General features: G+C 35.0%; 1 protein-coding gene across 3 annotated transcripts in view; it reads left to right on the forward strand.

Annotated features, from left to right (window-relative positions):
* SUGCT (succinyl-CoA:glutarate-CoA transferase) overlaps positions 1-14565 on the forward strand; it is a 333594-nt gene that overhangs the window by 39957 nt on the left and 279072 nt on the right. For 2 of the 3 annotated variants that reach the window (XM_075083704.1, XM_075083702.1), the window contains exons 7-8: positions 145-236; positions 7059-7202. In XM_075083704.1, coding sequence (XP_074939805.1) covers positions 145-236; positions 7059-7202 — 236 coding nt within the window. The remainder of the gene's footprint in view (positions 1-144; positions 237-7058; positions 7203-14565) is intronic. The other variant, XM_075083703.1, reaches the window with a different exon arrangement.

Below are 14565 nucleotides of genomic sequence, written 5' to 3' on the forward strand. Positions count from 1 at the left end.
TTCACTTGTTGTACAATCTGGACAACCTGTGAACAAAAGCTGATGAGAAATACTAGTTAGTTCCTTTTTGTACTAAAATAGTAATATGTGTTTATGTTGTACATGCCCTTGATTGAATTGTTAACTGTTGTCTCTCTGGTTTAGGTTATGGTCAGACTGGTCCAATGGTTCAGAGAGGTGGATATGACTCCATTGCAGCTGCTGTTTCTGGTCTCATGCATATCACAGGGCAGGAGGTATGGTGCTCAGTTTATAAATTTAATACAATCTTTGTGCCATGTACTAGAACTTGATGCTGCATGGAGCAGGTTAGCCTATGCTAACACGTTATACATGCCCTCCCGAGTCCAATAAGAGGTCTAATCTCTGGGAATCTAAGAAAATGGTAGTGCTTACGTCCTTCAGGTATCTTACTCCAGGCTCGCAAAGCCCAAGGAACAGAAAATGGAAGAAAAATTATATCCTAAATCTCCAATGAATAAATTGACAACTTATGCTAACCTGTTAATGGCCACTTGTAGTCACTTCAAGAGCTGTAATAGACACATTGGTGACACCTGGATGATAGAACCGTACATATGTGTGGGAAGTCTCATCCATGCTTTGATATCGATATCCCCTCTTTAAAAGAGGGAATTGTGAAGCCATCCAGATAACTCTGACAAACTGTCTTTTCAAACATCCTGCCTGAAAATAAGCAGGGAGATGCTGTTACTGGTTCTGGAAAAGCTTTATGTGCTGCTATTCCCACGGATATCCAAGATCTTTGGTAGTTGCAGTAGTGTGGGAAGCATGACAGAGGTAGTTTAGTATCTGGATTCCAGGGACAGAATGTGTGTCTTCACCTCACAAAAAAGCTGGCCAAATAGGTGTTTACTTAAGCTGGCTTGAATCACCTACAGATGCAGGGAATGTGGTCTCCAAATGTCACGTCTCAAGTGAGATAGTGTTACAGGTCTGTTCTATGCACCATAAACACTAGTCTTCTGTGGTGGTGCTCCTGGTACTCTGGAAGCAGTAGTGCAGGTCTTCAGAGTATGACACTTTTATACCCTAGATAAACGACGAGTTCATCAAGTTTCTGTAGTGTCAGATATTCATGTTTGAGTAGTTTGTTAAAATCTAACCATGCATGATCTGGCCATAACTCTGCTGTAGGACTGATATTCTGCCAATAGGCTTGTTTTCTGTTGAGAACAATGGCAAGCATCAGAAATATGTGCTTGTGGCAATTATTGTTACCAGAGTCCTCCTTTTTATGAGAAAAAAAAGTTAAGCATTGTTTGACTAGGGAAACTGAAACATCTCATGCCTGGTATTGTAAGACTGTCTGCCCATTGCTGCCATGTCAATGATACCTACTCATAAGGTGTCCCATCTCAGAACACGAGAAGACATGAACTTGAGTGCAGTCCTTACAGGTACTTCTCTTCAAGTGTAAAATATAAAATGCACATACACACTAGGCAATGACTGATCACAGTAACTGTAGTGTAAGTAATTTTTATATTCTGACCCTGTTGTCTGTAGGGTGAAGGTTAGTATTTCCAATACAATGCCAGAAACTTCGTGTCAAAATATACCAAACAAAAATAAACGGGAGTATAAACTTCTAGAAAGGGGCAAATGTTGTTAGTACCACATGGATAAAGGAAGGTACGTTGAAAAATTGGAAAGAACGGGACTCTTGTAAAGCTTTTCAATAATATGTGAAAGACAGAAAATACAAATTTTTTACTGAATAATTGCATGTAAGTTATATTATGAAAGTAATAGTCCTCAGTGGCCATTATGAAGACTGATTTTATTAAAAGATTGTGTTAAGATCTACACTGGAAATCCAGATGTTCACGTCACCTCACCAGGACTTGAGGCAATGTAATCATAGGAATCACTTAATCATTGTTAGTAACAGTTCCGTCTGTTCACTGGGGGCTTTTAACAATTCATTCAAACTTAGTCATTCCCTTGCATGATTAAAATAAACATGCTAAAACTTGCGTCTTATTTTTCTTTATTTGAAGTTGGTCATATATTATTTCATCAGTTTCTCAAAATCATTTTCTGATGTATAGAGGGGACAGTTTTGTTAAAAAGACTGAAGGTGGTCAATGACTCCAAAGCAGCAAATGTGCCTTTTGTTGTTGTAGTGAAAATTTACTCAAGTGGCTTTAAAATCTTGTTGTATGCTTGTTTGAAAGTTACTTTACAATAACAATGTATATAATGCATGGTTTTTAGATATATATTTTTTTATGTATATATAATATAGATAATAGTAAAATCTTCCATGTTCTACATTTATGTTCATGTGACTGGGTTGTATTTAAAATTCCACAAAACTAGCTCTGAAAAAAATAAATAACCTTGCTTCAGTCAGAATGTAGAAAAGTGGCCAAAGTAAGGAAGAAAAAAGAATCTTATTCACTTTTTTCATGCTGTTTTTCCTTATTAAAACTTGAATTATTTATTGACCATATAACATGGAATTCATATACTAAAAGTAACATGATCATTTGAAGCATACCCTAGTAAACTAGATTATAATTTTTTTTTCCTTAAATAAGATTGAAAATGCCAGTCTTATGAACTGGAGAGAGGAAAAAAAAGTTAGCAGATGATGTTTGATTTTGTATTGCATTGTTGTAGCTATAGATAATCATCATAATAACATCAGCATAGCAATGCTCCGTGGAAACTTCCTGTCAGTAAACAAGCCGTTGAACGTGCTTGCAGGATGGTCTTAGAGGTATCAGTTGATGCAGTAGACAAATTATAATGAATTCTAGCAGCAGCAAAAAACCATCTACATACATCACTGATGTGCTTAACTTTGAGGTATTTTAATACATATTTACAGCTCCTTACAAAGCATTTCAGTAATAGGATACTAAAATGATGTCCTGTGTCTGACATTTTTAAAATGGATAGAACTAATAGAATATATATTCCATTTTAGCTTAGAGACATTTCATATTGTAAATTTTAGTTTGTTCCAACCATCTGGCTACTGATTTAATGTCTCAGAAAGCAGTTTACAGTTGCAGATCACATAACTTTATTGGGTACTGAGGCTATGCCTCCAGTCAGCAAAGGCTTAATATTAAGCCGTGAAATCAATATATTACCAGCACAGGATTTTGAGCAAAACTCAAACTTCATTAAGCCTGTCACAAATATAACATTCACTTTCTTCAATTCTTTGCATTTCATATAACACTATAATTTTTGGGGCAGTGAAGACTTCACAGTTGAAGAGATGGGAGTTTCTGACTGAAATGTGTGTATTTTGTACAAGTTATCTTTTTATTAAGGAGACAAATTAGTGTAATACAAATGTGGAATGCACCAAAGATACACAATAGTATCACATTTGGCACACAGTATAAATCTCTTGAAAGGGAGACAAGATCATATGCTTTATACATCTGATTTTTAAGACCTGAGAGTATATTCTTGCATAAAGAAATTCTGAAGGGCTTGCTTTTCTTCTTTTTGCTAGGAAATAGTTGTTGCTGAAATGACTTAATGCTGATTACTCTGAAGAGCTTCTGAGCTAAGTTATGAACCTTGAAATCAAGCTATAACTTCTGCAGTATTGCGAAGTTACAGGCACAAACAACTGCATTTGTGCTAGTGTTGTTTTCTGGTGATTGTACAAAACCAAACACATCCAGTGTACATTACAATGCTATCTTTAAGCCTTGTTTTCATTTGTAGAAACCTGCATGGATTTCAAGCTCTTACACATGTACTTGATTACCTCTATATTAGATATGTATGACATCTGCGAAACTTGAAATTCTAGTGTGTTTATGAAAATTTACAAGTAATAGTGAGGAATCTGTTTTGTGTAAAGCTGTACCACAGACCCATTTTGAATGAAAGTACTTGCTTCAGGCCACATTCAGTTTTTCTTTACATAAATTAAAATATGCTAAAAGGACAGCGTTTACACTGATGACACTTTTATTGTCCTGGATGACATAATTTATACGTATTTCCTGGTTAAGCACCACATTCAAGTTTCATATTTGATGAACAGAAAGCTTTGACTTAATATATTCAGATACATCCCTGTCAGATGAATATCCCTTTGATGAAAATGTCTATGACTCATTAAGGCAATAACTTGAAATTAATTAAATAAAAACCAATTTGGATACAAATGCCCTTCCATCTCCAAGTGGATTATTACATGCAGTTTTTGATATTCAGGGTATCTTTATGGTGGTGCGTTCTTTCTTGCTGAAGAAACATTTTGTTTTACTGGAGACGAGAGAGTAAGACATGATCAGGATCTACAGTACCAGAGGGGCCATTCTTCAGCTTAAACCAAACAAACTGCAGCAAATAGTACACATAGTATATAGCTCAGAGCTGTTGAAAAATATAGCTATTGCTGGTTCATATTAGCTTCAGCAGCTATTTCCCATCCATAAAGACTACTGGACTTAGAATACTTTTATTATGCGTGTCCTTTCAGAACAATTTCCATTTTAAATGGATCATTTTTATATTACTGACATAAATTTGGGAAGAGAAATTATGTCAAAGGGCAAAAAATACTCTGAAAAGGAAGCTTCCAAAATGTGTTGTGGCTGTCTCTGGGCCAGAATGTGTTGACAAATTGTAAGGAATTTAGCAAACAACAAAAATTAGGAATAAAAGTGTAAACTGGTGGTGAGATTGAGCAATAGCAAAGCACAGTGATTAAAGAAAAGGTCTGCTGTACTAGAGTGAATCGTCGTCTTTTCAAATGAGCAAAGGGCATAGAGTCATAAAATAATTTTCGGTTGGAAAAGACCCTTCAGATCATTGTGTCCAACCGACATGTCCTCGTGTTACCCCTAATTAGGGTTCAACCCAGCCCTTGAGCCTCGATGGCAGCTTTGTTTGCTTAAAGCAATTTCTCTCTGACTCAGGCTACATTTTGTCCTTCTACCAGAAGAGTAATATCACTTTTGGATGGCAGGGGTGGTGATTTTTGTTAGTTTTAAAATTTGCTTGAATAAAAGCTGCTCTATAGGTCCTTACCTTGCTCAGGGAGCTAATCTAATGTTAGCTACACAAAAGCACAAACGTACTGCTGTGCTGTCAGAAGCTCTGTCTAAAGGAAGGTATTTCTCTGTGTGTGTATAGCTTTATCATTCACATAAAGCAGCTTCATATCCCTTGTTCTGCTGGATAGAGATAAAAACATGGATGAATCCATTTCGCAGTACTTAGAGCTAGACATCCTGTCACAGAAAAGCTGGTTTATGACACAGGTGGAAATTAGAAGCTGATTAAAGGGTGAAAAATGGCATGGGTCTTGGTAGAAAGACCAAGGAAGAGTAAAAATGGTGTGGAGTGCTGCAGAATTATAGGTTGTAGAGTGTTTGGATGGTGTAAAGCCAATGTGTTGAAAATAACATAGCAGTATAGCGCTAGTAGTTTGTAGGAGTATTCTTTGAGGGGAAATTGTGAAAGTATTTTTAGAAATAAAGGTGAACTTTCTACTGAGGCAAAGACACTGTTTGCTTTAAAACATTAGGTAGTTTAGTATTTGATGAGGAACGTGCTGGCTGGCATTAAGGCTTGAGAAGAGAACAAGGCTTGTAACAGTCTGTTAAAATAGTCCTGATTTTTGTATCTTCCACATGTACTTTTCTCCATCAATGGTGAAAATACTGACACTTTGAAAAGAATGAGAAGTGTTTTCAAACTAAGAATGTTGCTGCACATCTGTTTGCAAAATCTTAAGTCTTTTTGATTTCTTCTCATCCCAACGTCTTGGCTATAATGAAGAAAGAACAATTTAACAGAGTGAGAACTTGCAGCAGATAATATGGCAGAAATGTGTGTTTTGTTGTGGTTTTTGTTTTGTTTGGTTTTTTTTTGTCTTGTTTTTTCATTTGTATTTCTCAGTGATAGATCTGAGGAGGAAAAACTTTCTCATGTGCTAATTAGTTTTTTCAGTAGTCCTTTGTGTATAAAAATAATTTCCTTTCCTGTTTTCCCCAGAGTTGGGTGCAAGGAGAGTGGTAAATGGATGGAACCTTTGAGGTACCCTTTTTCTTGGGAAGCTGAAGTAGCTTAGCGTAGAGTGTGGAGAAGGAAGAAATAAGAGATTCTTCAAAAAAGTTCTTCCTAAAGCAGTGTTCACCTTAAGTATGTGTAGTTTATACATCATCCTTAATCTCTAGGCTACAGATAGTCACAGACTGATCCTTACTACAGTTCGGATGACAGTAACTGGGATTCTTTTTTTACTTTTTCTTGTATTTGATACAGATTTTATGATTTTGTTTAGTCACTTTTATGATATGAATAAAATAGTAGCCTCTTCCACCTTACCTAGATAATATTGTACTACAGTAGTTTGTTTATGCAATTGGTAATGAAATATATTTTTCTTAAATAATTTTTACTTTATGTAAAAATTTACTATCTGACTTGATATCAGACTTATGTAAATCCTGTTGGAGTGCAAAAGAAGAAAAGCATGGTGAAGATAAGTTTTAAATTCTGTACATGAAGCCAAGACGCTTTTCATTTTTTTAAATTTTTTTACAATTATCAGTAAACAGCTCACTTGCAATCTCAAAGTATGTTTGCACTTAACAGTTTAGACATGACTAATGAAAGTAATTCTGTAAATTCAATTTTATTGAAACTGAATTGAAATTTAGTTTTCACTGGATTTTCTTGTCTCTAACAGCATATCTTTTTTTTTTGCATTGGTGAGTTGAAGCATTATGTTATTAGGGCAAAAAGTTAACATAATAAATCATTCACAATTTGCAGTCTTCAGCATCATGAAGTTACAGTACTGTGTAGATACTGGAAGGATATCTGATTTTCAGTGGTAGTTTTTGTACTTCAGTTCATTCGAAGGTACTTCTATTTCTTGCAGTTTGCAATGCAGAAACACGTAAACACTTTCAGATGAGTCTTGACTGTACAATAACAAAAGGTAACGTTTTGCTTCTGCTTATTTTCTTCTTTTTTATTTTTTTGTTTGTTTGTTTTGTTTGTCTTGTTTTGTTTTGGGGTGTTGTCATCTTTTTCTTTAGGATGGTGAGCCAGTTAGAGCAGGAGTAGCCATGACAGATCTCGCTACTGGGTTATATACATATGGGGCAATTATGGCTGCTTTACTTCAGAGGTATAAGACGGGGAAAGGACTGCACATTGACTGCAATCTCTTGTCATCTCAGGTAGGAGTTTTAAAAAAATTGCTTTTAGCTGTATAGATGTTTGTACCTAAGAGTACCATTTTGATATAAATTAATGTAAATTAGCACAACTAATGACAACAATAATAATGGCATTAGTGACAGTTTCCTTGTTCTGCCACTCTGGATTTGACCATTTTATATGACATGGTTATTGTTACTACCGCATTACATTTGGTTTTCACTTTTTACAAAGGACCTCCATGTTCATTGAAAACGGGTTAATCAAGGTTTATAATATCTCTGAGATTGTAAGTAACAGTTGTAGTAGATAATTTGAGACAGACAAGCATAAATGGTGAAATCACTGTTGGAACGGAGGCCTTGGCACTGGGTGATGTTACTACCAGAGTGGCTGAACGACTTGTGCAAAATCACCCAGAGTAATCAACTATCACCCAAGTGTCAAAGTAATGTAATCCAGGAGGCCTGCCTTTTGACTCTGGGAAATAAAGTAAGCTTGAAGATGCAGAATTTTCTCTAGGCACATTGAAGAGAAATCTCATCAAAATTATAAAGACAAAGATGTTTTGATTATGAAAGGTATGCTATATACCACAAATAATGAGAACTTTAAATTGCCTTTGAACATTTAAACGCCACTGGTGCAATGATTTATAATTCACAAAAAGAAAGTGGTGCTGGTATGAGCTGCATATGATTGGATGATACATTGTCTTGCTGATGTAGATACCTGCTCGTAGCAACCAGGTATATGGTGCGTAGGAATTTTTGTGTATGTTTTAAAATGTATGTCAAAACTGTACACAGTACTAATCAAAGCTACTACAGTGCTGCATTATTTTAATCTTTATTCAACTGTATTTTTCTTCACATTATACCTGTCAGTACATCTGAGAGATGATAGAGCACCCATTGTGCAAAAAGTTGGCTCTGGTGTGAGCAGGAGGTTGGACAAGATGACCTCCAAAGGCTCCTTCCCACATATATCATTGTATAATAATGATTGAGACTGATGATTGAGGTTGCTCTTGTTTTAATAAGTACTGTTTTTGTTTAAATACCTACTGAAATCAGGTCTGGAAAGAAGGGGAAGCCCTTGCTTAAATCAATAAAGAATTTTTCATTTGTTTCAGAAATGTTTGTAAGGACTGAAGTCTTCATCATACCTATGTATATTTGTAAATGTTGTGTCTGTGTTTGGAAAATGTAATAAGCAGTTCAGAAAAATATTTTAAATGCATGGTAAACATTTAATAAATGTTTTTTATACATGTGGAAGTTTTTTTGGGGGTTGGTTTTTTTTATGGCAGCTTCTTCTTGATATTTTTAATTTGTAATTTTATTAAAAGGACTTCTGGTAGTTTCTGTTAATTTCCAGAGTCATTCTGTTGGTTTTTTGATTCCTGTTCCACTGTTTTCTGGCTTTTTTTAATGGAGACGTCTTGATTATTCGATATTTTATGAAATGCTGAAAGTAAGAAGAATTAAAGTTAGGTGTTGCTGTAACTCTCTTCTTTAATTTCACCTTACTTTGTCACCTCATTTGTCTTTAGAATCTTTTTTGTTGCTTAGGATAAGACTTGGTTATGCGCAAAAGTGTTCTCATATTGCAAAATTTCCATCTGAAGTTCCACATCATTTTCCTTTAGGCCACTCACTGGCATACATGAGAAAAGGAATGAAGGCTTGGATAGATGTCAGTGAACAAAGAATGATATGTGATGTTTGAATTCTACGTGCTTAGCTGAAGAAGTGCTAAATGGTGAAGGGAGGGTATAGTGAGTTTTTAAAACATTCACTCATTTTGTGCGTCTTATCAAATTATAGTTGTCTAAAAGTTATTAAGAATACTATACATGCACACTCTTATTGCAAAATAAGTGTTTTTATTTACTTCAATGTTGGGTAAATTAAACTGAAATAAGTTAGTATTTTGGAGTAGAGTATGGTATAAGCTGTTATTCAGAAAACAGCTATTTTATTTTACATAACCGTATCACATCAGTCCAAATTAACTTAGGGCGTTGGCCCAAGACTGTAATGAGCACATTTATTAAACTGGAAAAAATATTGATGGTTAAGGTGCTGAGGTATGAAAAACAAACCCATGCTATCAATCCCATTAAAAAAAGTGTTAAAATGAAGAAAAATGTAACTGACAGCTGAGTCTCTCTGAGAACATGTAGTTTTCCTGGTTTGTTTTGTTTCTTTTTGCAAACCAAAACTTTGGATACTTCTAAGTCTTTAACGATTCACGTATTAAGAAAGAGTAGCACAAATCTAAAAATTAATGTGAAAAAAGAAATTGCTCTTGCAGTGCTTCTGGTGCTAATGTTTTTGTTTGTTTGTTTGTTTTAAAGGAAAGTTAGACAATTACTGGGATACAATCAGGTTCTTGGAAGATCTGTGCTTTCAAAGGGATTATGGATTTACATACCAAGCTGAGATATCTAAAGCTAGCTCTTCCTCATGTGATGAATGTTTAAAAAGGATGGCCTTTTGAAGTCTCTTATGGATGCTGCCAAAACAATAAGGAACCTAAAGTTGTAGACTTTTAGTTTGTTAGGTTCTTGTTGCAGGTGATTAATGGTGGGATCTAGAGGTCGAACAGATGCATCATGACAACTTTTCCTTCAGTGTGCGTTTCACTAGAGTGTAGTAATTTTTAATGAGAAAAAATGAATCTTTTTTTCTGTGTGTAAAACAAAAGCTCTGCTAAACCGTCTTCCTATTAATAGTGTTATGACAGCAGGGACCTGTATGAAACTTTGGGCTTTTGTCAGTATTTCATGCACTGAGCTAATATAGCAGCAAGCTTGCACCTTTTGTCCATCTATTAATCTGAACTGAGAATTGTGAAGCTGGCCTATACATATGCCTTCATTGGGCAGTGCTGATGACTTTGACTATGTCAGAAAGGAAAAAAAAAAACCCAGGGGTTAAAGCACATAAATAATTAGAAATACCTGAAAACTGCTTAGTTTATTTTATAGCAAAAAACCTAGTGTGTACATGTCCATCTCTGTCTGTGCTGTCACTTTTCTGTATGCCTTATAGAAATGTAAAATTATTTTTAACATTTGTTTTGGTGGGGAGAGGCCTGGAGGATACTTTTGATATTAATTTCCTCCACAGATATGATAATGACAGAGCATTGAACTGAATTCAACTGCCAATGAAAATGATCTGAAGCTCTTTAAACAAATATCCCACTGACTGGCAAGTTTGTTTAGTATTTAACAGGCCTGTGTAGAACCAAATAATAAGTGAAATCCTGTTCTCTTAAGAAATGTTATTTGTAGAGTATCTTAAAAAGACACCTCTCTCTCAAATTCTGTATATCAAACATTTTTGGTCTATAGCTTTATAGCAGCTTATTACTGCCAAGGAGGATTTCTATCTTCACAAAAAAAAAAAAAAAATAAATCTAGGGTTTTATTGATGAGATACAGTGACCGCTAGGATGTGGTTTTGCAGTGAGCACTAACTTTCTATATCTCTCATCTATAAACTTTTAACCCATATCATACAATTCCTTTGAAATTTTTGACTTTTAGATGATTTACAGTTGTCAGCTCCAGACCTTTCAGCATCTAAATAGTATCCTTTAGATGATGCTAGTAAATAAGAAGGAAGTGGGTTTTGGATTTGGTTCCAATTATGCAATTGTGCCTTTTCTTCTGTTGTGGCTTAAAAAAAATCTCTTGGAAGTTTTAATATCCTTCCTGTATTTAATTACAACCAGGCTCCAACAAATACTGTAATAAGTTGGTTTCTCTTGGATTGAAAATCTGCAAGAAGTATTTTACATTTAACATTTCTGCAATTTTGGAGTGTATTTTTTTCCCCAGATTCCACAGACAGGGTAACGTGGTTAATATTGTTTGTATTATATGATTGTTCATCAGACAGTTCTCTGCTTCTGATTACTCTGGTTTAGTTTGTATTTACCATAACAATCTCTTAATCTTCCCAAAATTTTGAAGTGACCCTAGAAAAGCCTAGCAAATTGATATAAATTATTTTTTATATTCCATCTTTCTGCTTTAGTTTGACAGTTAATTTACTGAGATAATGGTGAGGTTTAGAAACTATTAGGGTTTTGTTTCTGCATCACTTTTTCCCCCAAGATGATTGTGTTTAAGGCTTTTCTGTTTAAGGTGCTTTCAGTGCTCTCTATTCAGGCTATCATGACATGTTTTTTACAAATCATTGAGTATAGGTGAAACAATTACATACTGCCTGTAGGATATATAAGGCGCAAGATCCCTGAGCAGTATGTTGTGTGAGAAACATCAATCTCGGAACTCAAATACTGTTCAGGTGTCTTGACTGTCATGTTGCTTTTCTGCTTGCTGAGAGTTGCAAGTTAACTGAAAACAGAAAGAAAATCTGCTTTTTTAGGGGTTATTGCTGCTCGTGATTTTGGAGGCTGTCTAGGAGGACTGTTACACAGTTGTCTTGTTTTGAGTATGGTCTAAATAAGCAGTTCTTTTTTTACAAGCTTATAAAGCATCGTCTTTGCAAAACATTGTATTCTTAATCTCTGTCATGATAAAAAATAGTGTCGGCACTGTATGGAGAAGTTGTCTTTTTCACTGCATAGCTCTGATATGGAAAGATAATAAAATCTGAATTAAGGTGAACGTTTCTTTAAATATATACTCTGCATTACACACTTTTCTTGGCTACTCATCTTGATAATTTCCATTAAAAACATTGGTATAACTAAGAACAGAACTTAGCCCTTGGGGTTTTAAGTAGCCAGAATTTTATTGAATAAACCAGAAGACGATACTAACATGACAGCAGCTCAATTTAATATTGGCCTCCGTGGAATGTGTGTTGTGATTTCTAATGATTAGTTGTGCAAAAAGTTGTTGGTAGATCATTCTCCAACTGGATCTTGGGTTACTTTACTCTGTAAACAGAGTGCGTACCCAGATTGCAAGGGACTTTATTCTTTAGCTGCTATCTGACAGTAAATTCTGTGCTTTTTTGGTCTTGCATTAATGAAACTAAACCGGAATGGGTTGCAGCTTCATTTTCCTGTGTTGAGCTACCTCTGTCATCAATTAGAGAAAGACCAGGAAGGAGATAGGACAAATATGCCCCTTTAATATATGTTAAAGATAAAATGGCTATCTGGAGTGGGTAGGGGAGAGAGTTTGAAGACAAAAGAAGACATTTCTTTAATGAATTTATTATTCAGATGACCTTTGAATAAGGGTGTAATTCTGGAAATGGAGTCAAGATGTTTGTTGTCATTTATTACCAGAAGATCATATTTTGGGATCATACAAAGTATTAGGAGAAAAAAGATAACCTGGGTAGTTCAAAAGAAATGGGGATGATTTAAGCAACTGGTAGCAGAATAAGCACTTAAAATGTACCCCAAAAGCTCACCCTTACCTCTAAACTCATGGAAGCCTTCAGAAGTCATTCTGCAGATTGGTCAGATTTGGATAGGGTCTTTCAACACCTTATGCACTATTTATTTATGTAAATAGCAAGGAAAAGGGCTGTAACTTGATGGAAGAAGTTTTGTTTACTCTTGTTTAGGACTTCAAAACCATATATCCATTAAACTCTATCTAATAGTCAGAGGTCAGTTATTTGTAAAAATGCTTTGTCTGCTTTGGATTTAGTATTTTCTAGCACTAGAATTCTCTGATTAAAAATTATGTGAAGTTATTTTCATTCAAGCTTACTCTGTAATAACATTTTGGGTTTTTGCGGTACTGTTTAAATATTTTTTAGATTGATTAAGGAAAAATTTCCTTCTTCAGAGAATCATTTACAAATTTTTTGTCGCTATTCAAAATGCGTTATCAGGCAGAAGTGCCATATTTTGACTCCAGACTCATTGCTAATACTAACCCAATTATTTCTCAAATCAAATAGAACTTGAAACATGTTTCTATGACTTGTATGCTGTTTAACAACTCAGTAGATGAACCACATCTGCATTGTGGACAGCATCAAAGTGCTCCGAAAAGCGTTGTGGATGACTGAATGGTGGGCATTCATTAATGCTGGGGAGGCACAGAAATACAATCTTGTGCATTGTAAACATCCTATTTCAAGCATTTCATTCAATTGCATGAGTTTGTTTCTTGTGTCATCCCTGAGATGCATTAGCACATAAGTACTTCATGGGCAGTTTCCAGACATCTTTCAGTGTTAAAACTAATGCTGGTGTTGTTCTTCTGAGATAATATTGATACAGCCAGATGAGATCTGGCTGTGATAATAGGGGTAAAATATTTGCACGTTTCTTACCCAGCCAAATAGACACGGCTCGTTTCTCTATGTGCTTCCCTATGTATCAAATGAAAAATCCAGAAATCTACCTGCTTGCACTGCTGCAGCACAAGGTGTTGAAATTTCTGTTATTTTTTTGTGGAGGGACAGTTCTCCACAGATAAGATAAAATGACTGACATTGTCAGGAGCAGACAAATGCCCTTAAGATTCTTTTTTCTGTGCAGGTATTAATGCTGATAAATGTGAAGACAAAAGCATGAGTTCTGTAAGTGGTTAGGTGTATGCATATTTTAATTGTAAATGGTACTGTTTCTCATCGTAAGATCAAAAGTGAAAAGTGCCTTAATACAGCTTCTTCTGGATGTCGACAACTTTCCGTGGAAAAGCATCCTTGTTACTCATTAAGTAAAACAATGTAATCCTTAACGAAGTGTATGTAGCATCCAAATTGGAGCCTGTGGATACTACCCTATTACAAATAATAAGAAAAATTGCTATAGTTATTCTGATGCCTGTCCTCCAACAGGTAATTAATTTTTATATGAGCAAAATCTGTTTGTCTGGATTCTATCTGTATGTTTTGCTCTTTTCATTCCCAGCTGTCAAATATAGCAACCGTTTTTAAACTCAAACTGTTCTGTGTTTTGCAAGTATGCTTGCCGTTCTTTGCATGAATAGAAGCCCCTCTGAGAACTTGATCTCTGCTATTTTCTAAACAATGAAATACAACCGGATATCATTACTATTACACAGAACTAAAAACCGGATCGGTTGTAATTCACATTAAGTATATAGGTTCTTGGTGGGAAAGGCTATAATTAAGGAATTACAGAAGAAAATGTATTATGGTATTAAAAAAAACCTGTAAAGAATATAGCAGAAGAAACCTTTTATAAGTTGAAATTTGCCCGGACTTGGTAAAGCTGTGTGAAAATACAGAGCATAATGCATTTAGTATTTCAGTGGATATATATTCTTTCTTCAGAGAAGATGGAGACTTGAGAGGAAATATTGTAGAAGTGTCATTTGTAGTTAAGGTTGTTTGATATGACTGTTATCAGAGTCTGATTTTCGTTTTTATAACTTTGCCAAAGTTTTAACTGTTTTGGCTGAAT

This window comes from Phalacrocorax aristotelis, chromosome 2, assembly GCF_949628215.1.
Source record: "Phalacrocorax aristotelis chromosome 2, bGulAri2.1, whole genome shotgun sequence".
In the NCBI taxonomy this organism is placed as follows: Eukaryota; Metazoa; Chordata; class Aves; order Suliformes; family Phalacrocoracidae; genus Phalacrocorax; species Phalacrocorax aristotelis.